The 23,439-nt window shown below is 38.8% G+C and overlaps 1 protein-coding gene across 2 annotated transcripts; it reads left to right on the forward strand.

The window, feature by feature from the left end:
• tmem164 (transmembrane protein 164) lies at window positions 1-23,410 on the forward strand. Of its 2 annotated transcripts, XM_079485716.1 has the most exons (7): window positions 30-935; window positions 11,345-11,394; window positions 14,033-14,099; window positions 19,872-19,950; window positions 20,573-20,673; window positions 22,162-22,406; window positions 22,486-23,410. In XM_079485716.1, exons 1-6 carry the CDS (start codon window positions 516-518, stop codon window positions 22,366-22,368), a joined length of 924 nt encoding a protein of 307 aa, XP_079341842.1. In that variant the 5' UTR covers window positions 30-515; the 3' UTR covers window positions 22,369-22,406; window positions 22,486-23,410. The 2 variants fall into 2 exon arrangements, with proteins under 2 accessions (XP_079341841.1, XP_079341842.1); XM_079485715.1 differs by having other exon boundaries at window positions 1-935; window positions 22,162-23,410.
• The last annotated feature ends 29 nt before the right edge of the window (window positions 23,411-23,439 follow it).

A 23,439-nucleotide genomic window follows, 5' to 3' on the forward strand; every position in this document is an offset into this window, starting at 1 on the left:
AGATCTAAGAGGAACTGACAACGGCGCATGCGCGTCGCGCTCCGTGGACTTGGGGGTGCCCGCGTGAACAGGGCGGCGTTTCTATGGTGAGAAGATCTCTAATGGGCCACATGGACCCGGATATATCTCGCCTCTGTGTCTGCTCTCAGCGCGATTAACAACGCGACGCTTCACATCCGCGAGTTACACCTGCCTGGATCGGTGCCTCACGTCTGTCGCGATAGCGTTTTAACATTTAATGTCGTGTTTGAGACGGTTTGACGCCAAACGAGGGGCTTTTGTGTAACGATCCGCTTCGGCGAAGAATACAAATTCGCGCGTTTCTTGTAATGCACCGACCGACGCCCAGTCGTGGTCATGATCGGCGTGCTTTGCATCTCTTAACCGTCGTTTGAAATCTAGACGCATCGCTGTTTTTTCTCATCGAGGTGGATCTGATGCAGCATCTCTCCGGCTGAGGTGGGCGCCTCCTGGATCATTTCATCCTGCTTGCTCTGAATACAGATTTGAAGTTAATGTTTCGCCAAGAGGTCGGCGTCCTGTCCTTCATTCCGTCTTGTTCGTACCTTTTCCAATACGAGAAGAGGAACATGTCTCGATATAACATCTACAGTCTGCTGGACTGGATGTATGGAGGGGTGGACCCCAAGTTCGAGGGCAATGGAGGGCCCGAGTGCGCAGCCTTCATCTACCCTCAGCAGAGGATTGTTGAGAGTCTGATCATTGTGTTCATCTCTGTGCTGGAGGTGCTGGTGGCCATGAAAAAGATTCGAGTCCCTAAAGATGTGGGACGCAAGGGCAGAGAAGACAGCTGGGGCAAGAACCTGTTGCTGGTGGCACTTTGCATGACTTTTGGAGTGGAGGTCGGGTTCAAGTTCGCAACAAAGACTGTGATCTACCTCCTCAACCCCTGCCATGTGGTCACGATGGTGCAAGTAAGTACGGTCTTTGTCTGATCAAAGATTTTGCTGTGTTACAGACAGTGGTGATGAAGGTGGCGTAAGACACTGTTGGGCTCTTGGGAAAAACAGTTGACTTTAGTCTGTTGCAAGTCCATTGTAAGTTGTTTATTTCGGATGTGGCATATTGGTAAATGGACTTTTCGTGGTGTCAATGGTGCAGTGGCGCGAATGTGTGTAGATGTTAAAAAGTTGTTGTTCATACTTGCCACATACCTAAGAGTGAATCTATACGTGTTACATCATTTCAGTAGCTCTTAAGTGTGTGATGTCAGCGGTTGTCAAAACACTGAGCTGTCATCCACACTCGTGCATAATATTTGTGTATTGAAAGGGTTTTGTTCTACCAACCAACATTGAGATCAATTTTTTTCAGCACGAAAAAAAGATTTTAACTCCGATTGGGGAAACAAATGCATTTTGATCTTAAGAAAAGATGCTACATGCCTAGTTCAACAGTCTTCCGTGTCTATGATTCGCCTATTTCCAGGCTTCCAGAAAAAAATCTAAGTATAAAAAAGTCGAGCCTCAAAACTTTGCAGTTACCGGTTTCATCCATGTTTAAAATGGCACAATTGCAAATGATCACTTGTGGCTTCTGTTCCTTAAATGCACAAAACTTTGAGACACTAGGGGAGTAACGGTGCGTGTATTCGTACCGAACCGTCAAAGGCAATATTCCCAATATACTCATTGTTCCTATGCCTTACTCCCTTTGAAGGGCACAGCTTTGGAGAGAATGGGGCCTAAACGTGACATTTTGAAGGCGTTGTGGCAAGAACCTGTTGCTGACTTTTGGAGTGGAGTTTTGTGCAAAATGTATATTTTTTATTTGCAAACAGTTTTTACGCTTAAGTTATGCCATTAAAACAGGAACACCGGCTGACGGACACAATGCTTCGTTGTCACATGAACACACCAGCTGAAGATAATGAGGAAATTACATGGCTTTCTTTTCCAAGTGCATTCCAAACGTCTACATAATGGGATGTTTATGCCCTGTTCACTCCGATGTCTAAACTCTGGCTCTGCCCTTCAAAGGGAGTAGTGCATAGGAATGATCATGACTTCATTTGGATTTTTTCCCAGTGACAGTTCATGATGGTTCGGTACGAATACGCCTACCTTTACACACCCCTACAGACACTTGCTAAATAATTAGAATAGGTGTAACTAGTCACTAGAATTTGTGTTGAATAGAGAGGACGGATATCCATTAGTCAGCAACGTGTTTAGTCAAATTCCTTTTAAATGTAACTTATTCAAAGGGGAAAAGCTTTCCAATATTACATCATGAATATGTTATGTTTATTTCCTTGTGAGGCACTTTGGTCGGGAATTCTTTTGATGGCAGCTGATGGATTTAAGTCGTACTGCCACCCTTCTAAGAGCTTCCTGTTAGTTTAATGTGTTTTAATGATGGAAGCGACGAAACATCTGGGGATGCATTTACAAAACATTCTTAAGCCGGGTTCAGATTTTGGGCGGTAACCGTGATAACCGTTTCTTAATTTTCTTTCCATGAATCAAAATGTTTTGTAGGAACATTGAATTCATACATAATGAGGACAAATATTATAAGACAAACCTAAGTTTGTTCATTTATTCATATTCATAAACCCAAATAACTGTAATTTCTGTGGTCGTGGCTGCTAAACGCTGGTCCGACGTCCTACAGTGAGAGAGACTGAAAGATGGCCGTTGTCAGGGTCTTGCGATCAAACACAGTCTGCGATAATTTTTGGCAGCGATTGTACGACCCACGCCTATGGAGTTGCCAATGAAAATGCAACATGAAATGACGTATTGATCAACACTACATGGCAATAAAAGTTCATTAATAATATTGCTCTCTTCCGCTGCCACCTCTTTGTTTCTTCCAGCACACATGAAATCCGCAACTACCAAAGTGTGATTCATGTTGCTGTGTTTATCAATTTGAGATATTCAAGATTCAGGAGGTATCGTCATCGTACGGCGTACATGCATGCAGTGGCTCCCCCAGGATTTTTTTTATGAGGTGGCCAAATGGGGGCAGCATAAATGTTAGGGTGGCAAAAAATACAAAAAGATTACTATGCTTAAATCTAATGTTAGACAACAGTTTGGGCACTGCCATTTATACTGAGACTATACAGTTATTACTATTTATTATTTAGAGACAAAGAAAAAAATCCACATCTCAACTGCAATTACCCTCAACAGGATGTGCTTGCTGTGTTATTGCATCTGCGCATGTGCACGTAGTCGTGGCATCGCAGGGAAAGGAGAGTGGTTGAGTTCGTATTCTACAGTACATATAACACATTTAACAAGTTTATTTCATTTTGAACGGCACTTTGTCATGTTAATGTAATGGCAAACTAATAATAATATTGTTATTATAATAAAAAATGTCTTTCTGGTTTGGGGACCAATGGGGTGGCTAGTGTTTTCTGGGGTGGCCATGGTGCACCCTTGGGGCGCCACTGAATGCATGTCGCTCCCAAGTTTATTAGATCTAGTGTGACCTGTCATGATGTTATTAGATCGTTGATATCGTACAGTCTGTAACAGGCTTTAAGGAAATTCTTTTTAACTGACTTTTTAGTCTAAATAAATTGTCCTAAATAATTAAAATTCTTAAAGGATTGTGCTTAAAATTATGAATATATTTTTTTAAATGGTTATAAAATATATTTTATAAGAACTTCTTTAAAGGTAAGTGCCCGGTTTCACAGATGTACATAGATACATCACATTTCATAACTGATTTTGTCATTTTAGGTTTAAAAAAAATAGAAAACATGTAAGAAATTCAAGGGAAATATCAAATATACCAAAAAAGGGGCGAGGCCTTCCTTGAAGAGGAAGAGATGCCGGAGTAGTGTTTGGTTATCAGAGATCGTAAACACTTGACTGAGCTGAGCGCTTAGTGACTTTCACTTTCATCACAGTACTACAGCTGGTAATAAGAATTCAGCTACACACATTCTAAGATTACCAACGGTCAAATAACAGCTTCCATGACTTTACCATCGGCTGTAAAAGCTGTCTGTGTAATACACTGATATTGTGTGTGTGTGCGCGCATACCTTTAAACACTTCTATAAAACCTCCTTTGAAGTGCTGCTTGTCAATCTGTTTACATTTATGCATTTTGCAGATGCTTTTATCCAAATCGACTTGCATTGCATTATACTATGCATTTGTTTCTAAGTTTGTGCAATCCTCTGGGATGGAACCCACGGCCTTGGCATTGCTAGTGCTGTGCTCTAACCACTTAGGTACAGGAAAGCTTTATTATTCAAAAACGAACTTAATCTAACCGGTCTGACGACTATTGTTCCGGTGTAATTTCCCTCGCCTTAGTAGGAAAAACATTTGCGATCTCTAACAAAGATTGACCTTTGCACCTTTACTTGTTCACCTCGATCGATCGGCATGTTTTTGATCAAGTGAAGCTGACGCCATTTTATTGCGAAATGTCAAAGCTTACGAATAGACGTGCACTGAGAGGGGGACAGCCCACCACAACGCATCACAGGGGAAGCTCGCTGATATGGTATGGGTGGGAAAGCTCCAAGCGGGAACCAATCATGACAGAATGGGTCAGCTTTACCAATCAGAGCGTTTCGGAAGGAGGGACTTTATAGAAACCGGAAAAAGAGGGACAGCGGTGAACAATAGACTTGAAATATAGGAATAGAAAGCGTTTTTTGAAACTAGAAACATGAACATCCGTTGTTTAACACCAAATCAAATCAAAGCTTCGAAAACGATGATTTCGCAAAGAAAGCTTTTTCTTATTGATTTCTTTTCTTTTTAATGGCAACTAATGACCCTTTTTAGTCACCCCACAGTCCATGGGATGAGGGGAACATTCATGTGAAAAAGTTGCAGTGAATGTTTTAAATCTATAAACGAATTAGGCCCCATTACATCGTACCACAAAAGGATATTGTACTTCACGTAACAGCCCCATTATGAGAAACGCAAAAAGGACATTAGAAAATAATAGTACATAGTCTGATCAAATGCTTTGAGAGACTTTGGAAAAGCTCAGCTCAGTTGATCGGATATCATTTAAAGAGCCTCTGTATGCCGTGTGTGTTTAGAATGTAGGCAGGAAGCCAAAAGATATAGGCTTATATTTTGAACAATATTTAAGCATAACTATAATATGAAAGGTGAATGGTATAAATTGGTTATGAGGTAATGATGACTCTAAACAGTTTCAACAACATTCCTAAATCACAACTATCAAGCTCGCCCTGGTTTTCATAAACATTTACATTTATTGGCTACATAATGAAAAATGTTTCCCTAATATTTGTATTAAAAGGTTTTAAGCACATTACTTTGGCAATTGCTTATTGTATTTAGAAACTATTAAAGATTATTAAATTAAAAGGTTGAAAAAGAGGAACAGTTTTCCGATACATTTCATTATATTTAAAGGGATGGTTCACCCAGAAATGAAAATGTAATTATTTACTCGCCCTCAAGTTGTTCCAAACCTGTATAAACACAAATGAAGATATTTGGAAAGAATGTCAGTAACCAGACAGATCTCATCCCCCCATTGATTCCCATATAATTCATTTTCCCTATTATGGCAGTAAATGGTGGATGAGATCTGTTTGGTCACTTACATGCTTCCAAATATCTTCCTTTGTGTTTAGCAGAACAAGGAAATGAAGACAGGTTTGGAACAATCTGAGGGAGAGTAAATTATTTAATTTGATAAATCTAAACCAGGATCTAGGATCTGAGCAAGAAAGGTTTCTGTGGCTAGCCACATTTTTATGTAGAACACTTTTTTTTCTTTTAATTAAACCATAAAATAAAATGCATAATAATAGTATATTTTTATTTACTTTAAAGCCCCAGTGAAATAAAAAATGACTATGGATTCTTATTATTTTTTTTGCAGCGTTTATAATAAATAGCTTATCAATGTGGGTCATTTTCTTTTTAATATGCATGTACCATTTGAAAACGCTCTTCCACTCTGATAAAAACAAGTTGGACAGCTTGGGCGGAGCATCTGTTAACTCCTCCCCTTCAACTAAAAGTCTGCTGCCAGTTTCAAAATGCAACGGGTGTTTTTGTACATCCAATCATTGTAGAATACCCCATCGCACTTTGACATATCACACAAATATAAAAAGCAATACCTGGATGAGCCGATCTTATTAGGTTTAGGCCTTTGTTATCTGGAAATAATAAACCTTGGAATGTCACCAATCACAATACAATATTCCAGAGAGTTGTGGAAAAAATGGTATACAAATATACAGATCTATTTCAAGACCTAGAACCTGTTCCTAGCTCTTTGTTGTTCCCTGCACACGTCAATACACATCCAGAGTTTACAACACAAACTTTCCAATATAACACGTTAAGGTACAGGGTGTTGTCTCACGCTAGCTTGGATTCTCTTTGATGTGAATGCAGTTTGCCTGAGGTGCAATGTGGCAGTTCAGGGAAGTCAGTCTTTCAGTATTTTCCTCATAACCCTGCTGTGTTGTGCTACGTAACATCAGGAAGCTTATCTCAACATGTATAATGCGTTTCAAGTCAAGGGTTTACAATTCTCACCGGATGAGTTTAGCTAATATCTGCCAGCAAAGCGATGAGACTGGTGTCTTGGAGTTTTTTAACGCTTGAAGACGTCGGGTCCTCTACTGTTTGATATATGACCCGCACAGCATCACTGAATGCGCAGGGGTTGAACACCAGGGGGCTATTCCAGAAAACAGGTTATGTGACATATCCGAGTAAGTTTAAGGGTTAGTTGGCTGATGACCTCAACTACTTATATCTTGATAACTTTCAGGGTATGTAAGTAACCACAGCAACTTACTCTCTGAAGATAACCTGCTCCGGAGCAAGTTATGTTCCAGGCCAGTTCATTTTAAGGAAATGTTAGCAAGCTTTAGGGGTTGTCTGCGCATGTGTGCGCTTTTAATGAGCGGGGCGTAGAAGCACAGATTAATATAGTATAGTTTTACAGCAATAATACAATTATATTTACAATCTCACCCATCGCAATTCAGCATTCACAACTAATTTTATTATTAATTTTATTTTTTAACCTTTTAAAATGAAATAATCTTTAAATAAAAGAATGTAAGGTGTTATTGTTGTTTGTTTTTATATTGAATACTGTATTCCCTTTAAATTAGGCTTATTTAAACATCTCCAAATATCACTGGATGAATATGCACACCATACAATTTCCAACAGTTAAAAGATGTTAATGGTGATGGATATTAACTGTAGAGCAATTGCAAACATTACTCTTGTCCACTTTTTAGGCAATATTTGATGCATTGGGTCAAAGATCGTTGGGGCATTAAGTTAGAGAGCCAGACTTGGAATCGAAGTTGCAACCTTTGAGTTTTCAGGCTGGCAGATTTATTAAAGTTGATCCCATAGCAAACTGTTCACATATTTAAATTCTTATTATTACTTTAAATCCATTTACAAAAGAATTAATAAAATTAGACTTTAAATTTTAAGGAATAGTCAGTATGAAAAACCTTATTTCTGATCCTCTCACAGTTTAGTATTGAAAGGCCTTTCTCCAAACTACAATGCACCTTTCAGGACAGGCTGTTGTCACCTCTTTTAACATTTGGAAAGCCACAGCCTTTAGCTAACCAAGTCAAACCGAAACATGAAAATTGATCTTTTTGAAATGCATTTAAATGCATATATTACATGACATGGTGGACGTGTTACTGTGGGCCTAACGTGTCATTCTCTACCTCGGTCACAGCAGACCTTCATCCTCTTATGCAAATGAACTATGGTTCGTGTGTACTGAACTGTTAAACAAGATTTTTGTAAAGATTATGACAACTGTAGCACTTTCTACAATTAAAGGAGTCTCCATTAATGTGACGACATCAGCAACCGGTTACATTGCAAAGTCCGTTTTCACAAAACCAAATAAAAGTCGTTTTTTTAAAGGTACAAATTAGAGGTTCACTATACAGCACACATAAAAAACACACATGTTAAATGAATTGTTACAAACATCCCAACAAATGTAATAAAGATAGCCATGTAGAATATATATTTTAAATTCTTTTTATAATGTTTCCATTTTATAACCGTTTCCATGGTGACTTGTGAAATCTATGATCCATCGACAATGTCTTCATGTTGTTCCTCTGAGCGGGTGTAAACTGTGGGATACTTGCCCTTCAAACGTGTTCTCGCGTTCGACCTCGCCGATAAACAGCTCCTTGTTGGGATAGATGGTAAAGCATGGGCGTGTTGTAAAGGGAGTGGGCTCCGAGCTCGCCGGATCTATCCGAACCCGGAGCACTCTACCCTGCTGAGAGCAAGTGCTCTGGGCTCGGAACCAGCTCGAGCCCAGAACACACTCAGAATTTTTTATTATTAGTTTTCTATAAATACAAATGAAGCTCACCCGTATTCTGCCCATGGACAATAAGAGCTGGTGTGATGATCCAGAAGATCCTTTTGTGCAGTATGTGGTTTCTACATCTAATGTTTTTCCTTAACCCTTCAGTTATATGCTCGGATTCAGGATGGCAGTCGTTTATCTGCTATTAAATGGCTAGAGAAAGAATTTTCCTTTGCTCAAAGCAAGGTGTTCATAATGCACCGGAGCAACCAGATGAAGATTTCCTCTCTCACAGCTCATGTTGCTCGCGGCCCAGCCCCAGGAACGGTGTGATGTCACCACAACAAGTTCTACTAAATTCTACTTGTGCTTAGACCTGTCGCAGTAACTCTGTGGTTCCAGTTGTGTCTATTAAACCGAGTCTTTCGAACAAGTTTTATTGTCAACTGGCAAATTTAATGACAGCGTTGTGGGTTTATGTAAATAATGGCCAAAAAGAAAAATGAAACAAAGCAACATCAACTGTATTATAGCTGATATGTTATGAATAGAAGTATCTTAATGTTTTATCATCCCCGTTTGTTTGATATTTTTACATATTGTGGTCTTTATTATATTATAGTGGTACTGTCACCCTTATGCGATCCCAAATGAATAATTTTGTATTAAAATACTGCAGTTGTGTATTCTAACCCCCTTTTAGATTACGTTTATAATGAGTGAATGCGTTGAAGAATATAAAATGACTGCGATTTTATATATAATTGTTCATTTTTGCTCGGCTAAAGAAATGAACATCTCGGCTGGCCCGAGGGCGAGTAAATTATGAGCGGATTGCCTGTTTTAAGTGAACTGCTCATTTCAGTTTTAGATGAAAAGAGAAAATAATGATCACATGAGGTGAATTGCAGTGTGTGCGTGTTAAGTTTTATACAAAGTTACATTGTTTAAAAAAACGTATTTTGCATTGTCAGAAAAAATAAGTGTGAACCATTTCAGTATATATTTTACAATAGTTCATGTGTTGGAACACATCATTATTTTAGAACAAGTTGAACATGACGTTTTCAAGCATCATCGGACATGTCTCATACCAGCCACATCAATGACAGTAGCCGGGTTTCCATCCAAAGTTGCGAATTTAGCTTAAGCGCAAAATTAGAATATCGCATAAAACATTTGCGAATTAGTACCGTTTCCATCCAACTAGTCAACTGTCACTTCCTATTAAACTGCCAATAAATATCAGTAAGAGATGCCACTGAATATAATACTTTTCATATATAATACTTTTACGAAACGCAATAAATACTGGGCTTTCGTGGATGCTTGCTGTTTGGGAGAAACAGTCCTGACAGTTCTAAGAGGCAATTACAGAAATACTTTGTCTTTGCTCGGACATTTAAGAATGACCATAACAACATTTCTCGTGCCGTGTAACATGATCAGCACTCCAGTAAGTCAGGTTACGCCGTCTCGTAGTGCAGTTACGCGACTTTCGGGAGGAATTTATTCGGCAGATGCGTGTCCATCTCCGGTAATTCACTTTAAGCCTTTTCCGCAAGAATGAAAAGCCACCTCTGCAACGTTAAAACTTTTTAGCGAATTAAGGGTTTTTAATTTGAAATGTAGCGTTTCCATGACTCGTTTAAACCGATTCGTATAAACTGTCCAATCACTAGCGAATATTAAAAAAACACTGAATCATTCAAAGCTCAGTAAACCAACAAGAGAACACAGGATGTAAATGAGACTGGTTCATTTAGTTGGCTATTGTGGGTTGAAAAGAATAAAAAGCTTTATTTGATTTAAAAACGTTTCTGTTTGGGTAAATAAAAGTACGGTTTTATATAACAAAAACTTAATGTAAATGACAATTATTAAGTTTGAATACGAGTTTGGTTAAGCCACTTAAAAGGCTTTTGTGTCTCTGTGTTTGTGTGTACAAGATAAGGATGGCACCACCTCCAAGTACTTGAATTAAAGAAACATTGTTTTATCTCTCTTTTATTCAGAGCGAGCGAGTGAAAGCCACAGTCATCCTGTTACGCAACATGTCAGATCCTGCTGTAGTTCACCTGACATCTGCTGACAGGATTCTGCTTCCTTCCTATCGTCGTCCAAAGCAGTGACCCCTTCCAGCACATTACTTTAACATTCATACATTATATCAGGGCTCCAGACTAACTCTTTTGACTAGGAGCACTGACTGTAGCCCCTGACTGAATTCTTTTGAAGCGCAAGCCGACAATTTAGTGTCACACCTTAAATCAGCCTGCAATGCAATTATTGACATGTTCCCCCGAAATAACGGTTTTACTGACAAATACTTTGATAATAAATAGACTTAACTCACAGAAATTACGATGTACAGTTTTATTTTCATTTCAGAGGGATATGACATTACTCAAAACCAGGGTCATACGGAATCTGCAGACTTTTTTGTTAATTCTGTGCTAAAATATTGGAAAAAAACGGTTCTGTGGAATATAAATGTAACGTATTACGTGTATTATTATGTTTTATCTTTGCTTATCTCTTTTAAAGAGTAGATAACTAGGGATTTTCAAGGTCCTGCTTTGGTTTATGGAGTGTCCAACAACTATTTTATGTACATAACGGTGTAAAAACACTATTATTTCGTAATATAAGTAGTCTCTCAAAAGATACGTTCTGCGATTTCATCCGTCTAATCCCCCCTTTCCGCTAGCCTAGTCTGATGTGATTGGTCAGATGGTCTAATCTGCTGTGATTGGTCATCCGCGAATGAGGCTCACAAGCCAGTTTGACGAGGGCACTACTTTGTTTGCGTGATTCAGAGTCGACTTCTTTTTTTCGGATTTAGAACCTTGCTCAGAAGTTGACAGCTATGTGATCGTGTCCATGTCAAAGACAACGTTAAACTTTACTTAAGCTTGCAAGAAATCAAATGTATTGCAAATTCCATAACAAAACCAATGCATACATTTTATGTATAGAAAACTGCCAGTTTGTGTATTAAGCTTGCTTTCTTCTTTCGCAGATCATCCTGCTCGCATGTCCACCTAGCAAAATGGCTATGATCATCTTTAGGTGAGTATCTGTGACAGTTTCTCAATCGCTTGCGTGATAACTCTCACTCTTTGTCACCTTTACCCTTGGCTCTTGTGGAATATAAATCCAGAGGGACAGGAGCTCTCGTGTTTGGCCTCTCGAAGCATACGAGGAATTCTGATGTGTGCTGATCACCAGATGTTTTTAAAAATAGCCCTTCGACCTGTCAGCACCTATGTCTGTGGATACTTAAGATGGTCATTACTCGACGGTGTGAGAGATCGCTCGCTTAAAGCGTTCACTTGAAACTTTAGCAAAGTAAGATGTAAGATGAACGGTGTTAAAACCGGAAAGTTGAAAATGGCTGACAATTCCTAAAACAACATCATACTTCAAAAATCAAACTACGCATTCTATCATTTAATTCTTAAAGAGACAATTGAAGATTTTCCGAAATGTGAACTTGCATACTGGGTATCGCCAATGTGTTGATAACTGATGGCGGAAGTATATGTACCAAATGTACCAGAATAGGACGTGTGCGATATAGATTTGCAGCGATATAGGTTTGTTTTAGACAGCCGTTTTGTTTGTGTGGTATGAGCTCGGCAACAAAACAATCCCGGGCGCCCATGTGAGAGAAAAGTGGTGGATGATGACATGATCCTCTCCATGATAAAGAAAACATCTTCACAACGTCCAGCACTTTCGACTACTATTGTAATTTTTCTACTATGGTAGTCAATGGGGTCCAAGAACTGTTTGGTTACGTTACAAGCATTTGTCCAAATATATTTCTCTGTGTTCAACCAAACAAAGAAATGTATACAGATCTGGAACATCTAGAGAGTGAGACCATCTTTTTTTTGGTGAACTGTCCCTTTAAAGCCCAGGGTTTAAGAGACTGGAAAGGCGACATAAGGGTTGAGGTTCATTCCTTCAAGTGTAGTTGTGTTATCCCTTTGAACAAAAGCACTTGGCTTGATGTTGCTCCATGCTATGGGCTCTGACATTAAAATTCAATCCATGAATCGTTGGGGTTGTTATGGTCCTGAAGCACGCTGAAGCAAGGTTGCATGTTCTGATATAGTTGTTCCCTGAGAGGTAATGAGCTTTCATTAATATAATGCCCTTGAGCAAAGCACTTAACCCCGGTTTGCTCTGTGTGGTCCACAAACAATGTGGTGTGTGTTATGTAAATGACATAAAAAGACTCAAGTTGACTAACGCCTCTGCACAGGGGTCATTCTTATGTTTGAGGTCGTGGACGTTTGACATCGGTCACAGGAATGTATAGTGCTAGTATCTGGTTTTGCAGAAAGTTTATTTAATGAATGGTGACTTGTAAAGCACCAGTCAGATGGACTGGAGTGTAATTCTTTCTGTGGCCTTACTGGTTAGTGACGCTAACGTGGTGATATCATGATACTAGAAAGGTAGAACCACGGTACTTGTCGCTAATATGTGCTTTCATTATAGAGATGGTTCTCCTAAAATATAAAAGATTTTGTCATTTTCATTTACCCCCATGTTATTTGAAAACCGTTGACTTTCTTTTCTGTGAAACCCAGAAGAATATGTTTTGAGAGATGTCTTGGCGTTTTGTGTCTATACAGTGGAAGTCAATGGGGACCAATGTGTTCTGCAGAAAAAAAAAGTAATATAGATTTGTTACTTGGTCTTATGGAGGCGACTGCTTTAACAGAACCATGTTAATTTTCCATTTTGACTTTTCATAATAAGAAACATTGTTGTGCTAAATTCCTCGCAGGACTATGAGTTCTGTGAGACATATTTTACCGGTGATTCTCGCAAATGAGAATCAATAATAAATGACCTCAGATGACAGTCCATCAAAATGGATTGTGTGAGCTTGAATCCAGCCCATGTGTTTCCTACTTTGCCATTGGATGAATTCGCTTCCTTCGTGATCGATCTTTGTTTTCTGTATATATTTTAAAGTAAACTAGCTGAAAGACCAGCGTTGACATTAGCATGCGAGCGGTGGTGACTTCAGATGTCTGCAAGTTAGCATTTCTAGTGAGTGCTAATGAGGGGCTGTGAACACAGTAATGGTCTTGTTGCGTCGGGATACAGGGGTATTTGTCCTTCAATCTGTTTTTCAGCCTGGTTTGTGAAAGTGTTCATGACCAGCATGTTGGAACAGGCCTGAAGTGAACTCCAGAGATGATGTTGCCCCTACGCAGATTCCCGGCATCATTTTCAAGTGATTCGTTTATATAAATATATGTTGAATATACTGTTTACATCCAATATATTTATGTTATGTTTAATAAATACAGGATTGTAAACGATACAATAAAGAAGACAGTAGATTACTGTTTTCAGAAGCATGGGAGAGGGGTCACACAAATTCAGATTCATTGGAAAGTTTATGGAGTCATATGGACGACTATGACAACATTTTAAAGTTTGCTGCTTTTGTGTCATGAGCTGTCCCTTCATTATGAAAGATCACACCCTAAATATTTACGTATATATGGTAGAATTAATATATTTTCTATATTATGTTTTTTAATAAAATATTCCTATTCCTTTGTGGAATTGATTTATTCCAGTGATCCTGTGTTGTTATTTGTACAGGAACGTCTATTTTAAAACGTAATATTGCGTTGAGTTTTCTGCCATGATTTTGACCTTTTCTTCTGTTTTGAAGGCTTCAGGTTCACATGCTGAATGGGGCTCTTCTAGCGCTTCTCTTTCCAGTTGTCAACACCAGACTGGTGAGTGCATGCTTAAAATAAATTGTCATAATATGTTGAAATAACTACTTTAAAGTATGCGAGGACAGTGTGATTGACATCCTTTCGTGGACCTTCTTAAAGGGATAGTTCACCCAAAATTGAAATTCCGTCATCATTGACCACCCCTCCCTCTTTGCGTTGGACTGCATTTTCAACCATGGACCCGCACGTAGCATATTGAGAAAATGTCCCGCATTTTCATCATCCCTTTTGGTTTTTAATTAACCCGAGACGCTTGTTTGCGCCATTTGTTTATTTAAATATTTAACAGTGAAAAAGCAGCAGCCCGGGGCACCAGTGTCCAACAAGCTCATATTAACACAACAATTTTTTAAAGCCTGACTTTTATCCAGTGTATGAGAAGAGGCAGAGATTCAGTCATCAAGAGGCAGCGACGTTCATCTCTTGTCAACTTGCTGAAAAAGACACAAAAACATTATAAACTGTGGGATTTTGAAACTGTGTTTAGCCTATAGTTTGTGGTTAGCGTATTAAAATAAAAATGATTTGCTAATAATGAAATGCATTATTTAACAATAACTTGAAAAATGATTTGTTTGTTTTGTAATCCTTAGTTTTCTATGATAACTCCGCGTCTGATCTGTGCACAAAATTTAAGGAGACAGTTAACCTGAAAGGGCTTGTTCATCCAAAAATGCTGTCATCATTTACCCACTTGTGTAATTTCATACCTGTATACATTACTTCGTTCTGATGAACACGAAGAAAGATATTTTCAGGTCCAGGACATCATTGACTACCATAGCAGGAAGAATTAAATGGTAGTTAAAGGAGCCCGAGAATTCTTTGTTCCCTTCAGTCGGTCTCTCGACCTTGTGTTGAGAGACAGACCGGGGTTTGACAGGGCTCTAGACTAACTTTTTGCACTGGTTGCACTGGTGCGCCAAACATTTTTTCTTAGGTGCACCAGCACAAAATTTAGGTGCACTCAAATTTTCGACCGGATCCCATTTAACACCGCAGTTTTACAAGTTCACGTTTTTTAAATCGCTGTCCACAAGGCGATATTGATTTGTTAATGATTAACTAACAATCTGGTAAAAATTAAGTTGTTTATTTGAAGTAAAATTCAACAAGAAAGGTAACTTACTGAAAAAGTATGCTTCACTGAACTGAAATATAAATTTACAACATCTGCGTCTTACGTTACCATGATTACGATGTGTTTATGTGGTTGCCAATCCAAAATAATAGTTTTTACATGACCATAAATTATTTTGGTTACATGTGGAATAAAGTATTTTTATCGACTGCATATCTTCAGTTTCCTCCAAACTCCATTTTGCGATTCATTGCTGTATCATGTCTATTTACCTTACCGTGATTCGATCTGAGATCAGAAGTATTGTCAAAGACGGTTTGTGTCGTTTTTTTTATTAAAATCTGATAATACTAGTTAACTTTAAATGTAGTAATTGATTAGTATGGGTCTATATAGGCTAATATATCTATCCATTTAATCTAAATTAGTAAAATAATCCCTTCGATGGCGTTTACAGAAGCCAATTAGTAACATAACACGTATCTCTAACTAGACTATATTAATTTACACGAAGAAAGAACTACAAAGTCAGCGGAAACATTACAGTATTTCAAACTGACTTGACAGAACGCATAGTGAAATGAGACCAGGTGGACAGCAGCGAAGTAAATTGAGTATTGTATTTAATTTAACAGTAAAAAATATAAACAAAGTAAAACAAAGCTGCGCAAGCGTGGAACAGATCGTGCAGTGTCGTAAATCATCGCACAACAAAATCATCATTTGCGCATCATTTGAGCGGTCTCTACAATGTCGTTGTGCGCATGCCCGGACGGATCGTGTACTGACATACGGACTGTTCGCAACATGCACAGACGTATTTATTTTCAACGTATCTGCAATGACTCCTATAAATTGGGCGCGCGACATCATTGCTGTACGTCGGGTTTATGTTCAAGCCGTTTTTCTTCATAAGAATTATTTCGGACTTGAACTTGGAATTCAGAACTCATTGAGAATTTAGGTCGCATGTGCGACCATATCAGTCGCACTCTAGAGCCCTGTTTGATCTTGAGAACCTATCTACTGATTCCACTGGAAGATTACGTCACGCAGTAGCGCTCCCTTGTGACTCGCTAGTCTAGTCAGTGTCCCTCCGCTTGAGGTCGTGATACGGCTCAGTGCCGTGGTGTGTAGAGAGAGGTCCCCAGTCTGTCTCTCAACACAACATCGATGGAGGGAACGAGACGTTGTGTCTTCATGCCAAAGCGTTTCGACCGGTAGACACCTCTCAGGTTGCTCGGCCCAAAGGGGTAATGAATGACCGCTGCCATCTTACTTTTATACCCGTATGTACGGGGCGGAGACTGACATGCGTGTGCCATTCGCCAAAGCCCAGATATTTTTTGTGAACTATCCCTTTAAGAGTGTTTTACGTTTTCACATCAATAGCAAACACCCTATTGTAATCAAAAACATAAAAAAAGTAATACTTGCATTACCAACTACTGTTGCATATGTATTAGGGGTTTTATCAATATGGATCGATACATAGATATGTCATATATTTACACTTTGTAAGTGATATTACTATTGTAAACTATAATTTATGTTTTTAGTCTTTCTGTGAGGATGTACATGTACAATAATGCCATGCATTTTATTCTTTATGTATGCTATATACTTATACTGTATGTAATATCTGTGCATTTCTACTTTTTGACAGTGAGGTATCGCCAAATGTTGTATTATAAGAGAATGGATTTTGATATAGTGACTAAACTATTTACACTCCTCATTAGTTATCTCTTTAAAAAAAGATTGCTCTAAAACACACAAATGTAAAATGTTTTACTTAACAGTTACTAAACATCAAGCTATTGAGAGGCTTATCCTCCCTTATCAGCCGTGTAGCTGTTAACTCCGTGGTGTTCCCTTCACTTATCAGTTCAGTTAGTACTGTTGAAGCAGATATAAATGTGCTAAATATAAAACAAACAGCAAGTATATAAAGCGGTTGTTTTGGCGTCTCCATTATTTATTTAACACAAAATCATAAAATGAAACTCATTTGTTTAATAGAATAACACAAGTGAGAGCGTTCATTAAAAACTTCAGTATTATGTCCTAACACCATCAGAATTTAGCTTTTGTAAGTGTGTAAATGACCAATGAAGGCGTCACAGAGCAGAAATAACTGATGGGGATGGTTCCTCTTTTAGGTTTCACACTGTTAGTCAGTGTGAAATTGAGGGATGTTTCCACACACAACAGAAAGCCACTTATAAGGAAACAGTGCTGTTATGGGTCATTCACAGAACTAACTTTATAATGCGACGGATCACTGAGAACACAATGTTTGCTTTCCTTACAACATCACAAAAATGTATTTGGTTTGGTTTAAAGTCACCAGGAAATCAAACAGGAAAATTTGATGCGTTTCACACAGTGTTGCAGTGATTTTTATTAATGATTTATCCGTGGACACCATTATAGGTTTTTTATTCATTTGCACTGGTAATCTTTAATCAAAAACATTAAGCTCCTCTCGACAACAACAATGACGTAAGCAACAAAAAAGGCATTTTTAGCCCTCCCCTCCAGGCCCAACTCACAACAAACCAATCAAAAAGGGAAGGGCAACATAAAGCCCCGCCCTACATTCTTTTCTAATTTCAGAAGCCGTTACACTCGGCTATACGTCACAATACGTAAAAGTAAATCGCAACTTCTGTTTCATGGTGACTTTAAACAGGCTGAAATTCCAAGTACCTTTACAAACCAAAATAAGTTTTATCATCCATACAGATTTAAAGGGGTCATACGGCACACATACGTGTTTGGTATGTCCCATGCATGTATTAGACACGTTCAATTGCAAAAATGAATTGTCGGAACAAAACTTGACTAAGACCGCCCAAATGTATACGAGAGTAAGGTGGGCGTACCTGTCAGTACACTTGCTTTGGAACCTGATGTTCCGAATATGGTAAGATGCATTACATTTCCGTCACATGATCACTACGCACTGGTTAACTGGCCAATCACAGCACTACTCACCGTTTCAGAAAAGCGGGGCAATATACAAACATGCACGGTATGTGGAAAAAAACTGCGTTTTCGAACCTTTCGCATTCCATCTAAAACAAATGATAATATTCATTTTGGCCGCGTCCTATGACCCCTTTAATACAATTCATTTATTAGACGAAACCGACATCAGGAACAAGGTACTTTTGAGTTAGATTTGATACCATGACTTTGACACTCATCATCATTTATAAAAATAGGGCTTTTAATAGATAATAATCATTTTGTCAATATTGTATTACATAAATACATACATATGAAATGTATCTGGTGACACGCATCCAATCACTCTACAAGCATACAGAAAACATCATCGACCCATACAAGAGACCAGGAAACTATTTCAAAACAATAGACATTCAAAACAAAGAAAATGATCTCTAAGTCATTCTAAAACATGACGTTAAAACCACCTGACACTAGATATTCAAGAGCAGGGCAGGCAAAGAGCATTGTTGTATTGTCACATTGACCTTGTAAAGCTGGTATGTGCAACTTCGCCCTTTAGCTCTAACCCTTAAGCATTTACATAGTTGGGTGTGCGGTGTCCGAGCTGTTGAATTCCATTGTACTATTTTGTATGTTAATACATAGCTTAAGCAATGCATTAGATAAACTTGTGGCTCTTTGTAGGATAATAGTTTAAAATTCAGGCTCAATTTTGATCTAAAACTATCCAGATTATTTTCATTCCTTGGCTTTCTCCAAGCTGTCACGTGTAAATCATTTCATTTCACGGCTTGTTTTTGTGATTCGATCGTGTCTAACCGTTTTGCTATTTAGTAATTTTATAGACTTGTGGTTCTGTATAAATAAGTGTATTAGCGAGCAAAACATAATGTATTTAAAGGCACACCCATGGGACACCCTATTGGAAAGATGTGTGTTTCTGTGTACTGTATCTTTAGATATGTTTTCGGTACTTACCGCATTTCCTTCTTATCTAGTCAGCACCAAAAGGTGGTTAAACAAGCTGTTTAATGCTTATGTAAACACACACACACACACACATTTACAATACAGCTTCTCTTTTCCTAAATCATTGATAAAAACTGCAACATCTCTTTTAAATGCTACTCTAATGCTATCTTTAGTCTGTTAACGGGCATAGAAACCATGAAAAAGTTTAATACTTAGCCGAGATGCATAAATGCACACTTCCTTCCTGTAATGACTATACACCTCAAATGACACAAGTAAGATGGCTTGGGCGGAGCATCCGTTAACTCCTCCCCTTCAACTGTCAGTCTGCTGCCAGTTCCATTTAAAAATACAACGTCTGTTTTATACATCCAATTAAACCGCAGGGAAGGACGGAAGCCACACCCACTATTTTTCTCATTAAAACTTCCATTTCACTCGACAAAATACGGACATAAAAACGATCGCAACTTGCGGTTCACGGGGACTTTAACGTCTCAGGTCATCTGTCTTATTTGTTTAGATGTACACTGATGTCGTTTGCATATCTTTCAAACTGGTTCATATTTCAGATGAACAGTGATAAACTTGAATGCCTTCACACATTTGCAGGTTGTGCAAAAAAATATCCGAGCGCTGCTTGCCCGTGCAAAAGCTGCTTACAAAGTCTAATACTTGTTTAGTATGTGCAATCGCTACTGGTTCTTGTTGTCTAAGCATACTTTTTTCCTTTGCAGCTGCCTTTTGAGAAGGAGATATATTATATTCAACACTCCATGCTGTATCTTGTGCCAGTCTACCTCTTAAGAAAAGGAGGTGAGTATCAGACACAAGTCCTGGAGCTGTTACGCTCTCTTACAGAACCACATGCACCTCAATGCCTTATCGAAGAAATATTTATAATAGTATTTGTCATTTAAGAAATTCCCAAATAATTGCAATACTTGGGTGAACGTCCCTGCTGAAATGATTTTTTACATTTTTTGTACGTCATATAAAACTAAAAAGTGCCTAGTTTAACAGCAGCTGTGTGGCACACATTTAGCCAAAGTAAAACAATTGAGTTAATGCGTGTTTTTAGAGGGAAACGGCAAGCATGTAGCGACATCCAGTGTTCACAGAGGAGTACTACAGCGCCACCTCAGCATAACAATCTCTAGACACTTTTGTTTTCTGGAGTTTGTGTAGTGAAGACCGTTATTCTGTTGATAGGAAACTATATTAGATCAGTCTTGTGATTATGGGTGGATCTTCCAGTCAGCTTCAACCTATCACAAATCCCCGTCTCGGTACAAGACTGTAATTCAGCATCTCACCGTAATGGACACAGAATCCATTGAATAAAGCTTATCATATATAGCATTGAAGCATGGAACCTTCTAAATCAAGATCCTACTCGCTGCACATGTAAAAACCGACCATGTTTCTCTCTTGACAGGTGTGTATAAAGCAGAGCCGCTGGGTGACATGTGGTGGGCGCTGTTGTCCACAGGCATCCTCTTCCTTTATCACTTTGTGTTCCTACAGGGTCTTGGAATGGTAGGATGATATATTTAACACTACACCTGTGTTCAGAATCAAATCCCTGCTTGCTTGAGCATCACACATATTCCACATTCAACGTGTCGCTACGTCGTCTCGCATGACCTCACATTGCTATATAGCTGGTACACTGTGCACACCGTTTGATCATATTTTTGGGGTTTTTCCATTAAGCAATTTTTGAACCAATTTATTAGATAAAAGTATCTGCCAAATTTGATCAACATACATGAACTTGAAGCAAAGAGATACTTCGCACAAATACGAAAAGTCTGTGGTCATTTACTCGCCTTCGAGCTGTTCCATATCGGTATAATTTCTTTGTTGTGAATTGCGATGAACACAGAGAAAGATATTTGGAGGATGCTTATAACCAAACAGATTTTGACTTATAGTAGGAACTTTATCTTTTTTTTGAAGAATGTAGGACAGCAAACCGTTCTGGGACACTTGTATTTTTTTCTTCGATGGTAGTCAACAGACACTAAATCTGTCATTCATCCAGAAATCATTCTCTGCGTTCGTCAGATTTGGAGCAACTCGAAGGCGAGTAAATGATGACAGAGTTCTACGTTTTTGAGTCTTTAATGTGCATTCAAGGTTTATATTTTATTTGTGTGGGGATTCAACGTGTTACACACTACACGAATACAGAATACTGGTTGACCTAAACTGGTGGTGTATCTAGACCTGCGTTTATCAATGAAAATGCGGAACAACCGAATATATAAATATATATATATAAATATATATACGTTCAATGTGCAAATTGAATGGCAGTCACAGAACCAAGCACATGTGAGGAGGTCATGCGAAGGTCAAATACTGAAATTCCATTCTATACTACAAACATACTACGTAGTGCACAAGTAACACATTAGTATGCCGTTAGTTTACAACCCTTCCCCTTTGTGTCCTTAAAGTTCTTTATTATTGTGCCTGGTGACAGTCGGCCACAGTAAATAAATGTTGTTATGGGCTAGATTCATTTTCTATTCTTATATGTTGAGTTATTTTGACTTCAGTCCACAGAATGTGGGGTAATGGCTCATTCTCAGGATTCACAGCCTACATTTCGACGTTTGTCTCTTGCCTGAAAATGGAGCGTAATTGCTTTAAAATTCCTAAGCGTTGTTTTGACGTTCACGTGGTGACGGCAAACGTTTGCTTGACTATTGAGCCAGCGTTACTGAGGTAGATGGTGCGACTCCAGCTCTTCACACGAGCCCCCCAACCAGCTTGGTTTGAATTGGCAGCTAACACCCGTGTTCTCATAGTTCACACGTTTCGCAGAAACAGATGGTGAAGCCTGCACAAAGATGCCTCCGTTTATACAGCTACTCGGAGAGACTGAATTGTCATATCTAGTATGTCAGGTCACGATGGTTGAAAATGCATTTACGTTGATGTACTTGTGATGTTTGGGGTCTTACTCATTATGACCTTACACTGACTAACTCAATCTCCCATTTAAACTCCCACCAGCTGACGGAAGTCAATCTTAACAACATGCTGTGTCCTGCTGTCTCAGACCCCTTCTACGGGCCTTGGTACCGGGTGTGGGCGACCGGCCACCAGACCGCCCTGACGTTACTCCACGGCAAGGCTTTGACCCTCCTCACGCAGCACACCGCCCCCACGTGCCGGTATCTACTGGACATAGTGCGTCTACGCAACAAGAAGGTGGACTAAAGTCTTTTTAAATCTGCGGTGTTGGACGAAACCTCTTGGTAGCTACGTAACGTTCATGTAGAATCCCATGAATACGGAGCGGTCGCATAACATTATATTTGTCTTTCGGAATACCAGGATTTGTACAAAACCGCAGGTCACACTTGCAAGGAGGTCACAGTAGGACTCGAGGGACACAAACTTGTTCTGTTGCGGTGAACACAAAATCCGAAGTAACCTTTAGTAACTCGTCTAACAGTGAAGTGGGGCCAACCCAGTTCCTTTTACATCCGCTGTATCTCCATCACCAGCACTGTATTTCCTGTAAGTTTCGCTTGCCGATGAATCTTGCTGCCATTTTAAAAGTTGTGCATATTGTTGACGTTTTGTGGAAAAACATCTGTGTGGTGGTACTGTATGTTTGGGAGATTTCACAGGGTATATTCAAGTCCATGGTAAGTTTTTTTTTGTGTGATACAGGTGTGTAAATAGACATGTCAAAGCCATTACCTTTGGCCACGCCCACCTAGCCCTTTCTATTGGCTGAAGGTGCAACTTGATCGAGTGGCCCTCTAAGGAAACCGGCCTTTACGTGTCATGTGAATGGACTGTAAATCGGCAGTACAATATTTTTAATGCTAGTTATTATTTCTTGTAATGTTTTCAACTGATCCTGTGGTTTATAAATGATGTTCTTGATTTTACAAACAGCCAGAGTGATCATTTTATGGCTTGAGAGGAGAGAGTTTTATTTTTTAGACTAAATTTGTTTTCTTTCGTGTAGAGTTTCAGTTTTCGTAAATGTCTTTTGGCCAGTTGCCCTCAAACACGCCCCGTACTTGGTGTCATCCATCGACTGTTGCACATCAAGGAATCAGGCCCAGAAAGAAAGGCATTCTCAAGAGTCGTAAGAGCTGAATGCAGTGGTCTATTGAATTATGGAATTGCTCTCATTTCAAAGCAACTCAACTGAAAAGGAATCCTGAGACAGATAAGTCTTGATGTCATTTTGTACATGTTTTTGTGAAACGTGTACTGTATTAAAAAATCTTCAAAAACTCTCCATCCTGTGTTTTATTTAGTATCCATCAG

The sequence above is a fragment of the Barbatula barbatula genome (assembly GCF_947034865.1).
Source record: "Barbatula barbatula genome assembly, chromosome: 22".
Lineage (NCBI taxonomy): Eukaryota > Metazoa > Chordata > Actinopteri > Cypriniformes > Nemacheilidae > Barbatula > Barbatula barbatula.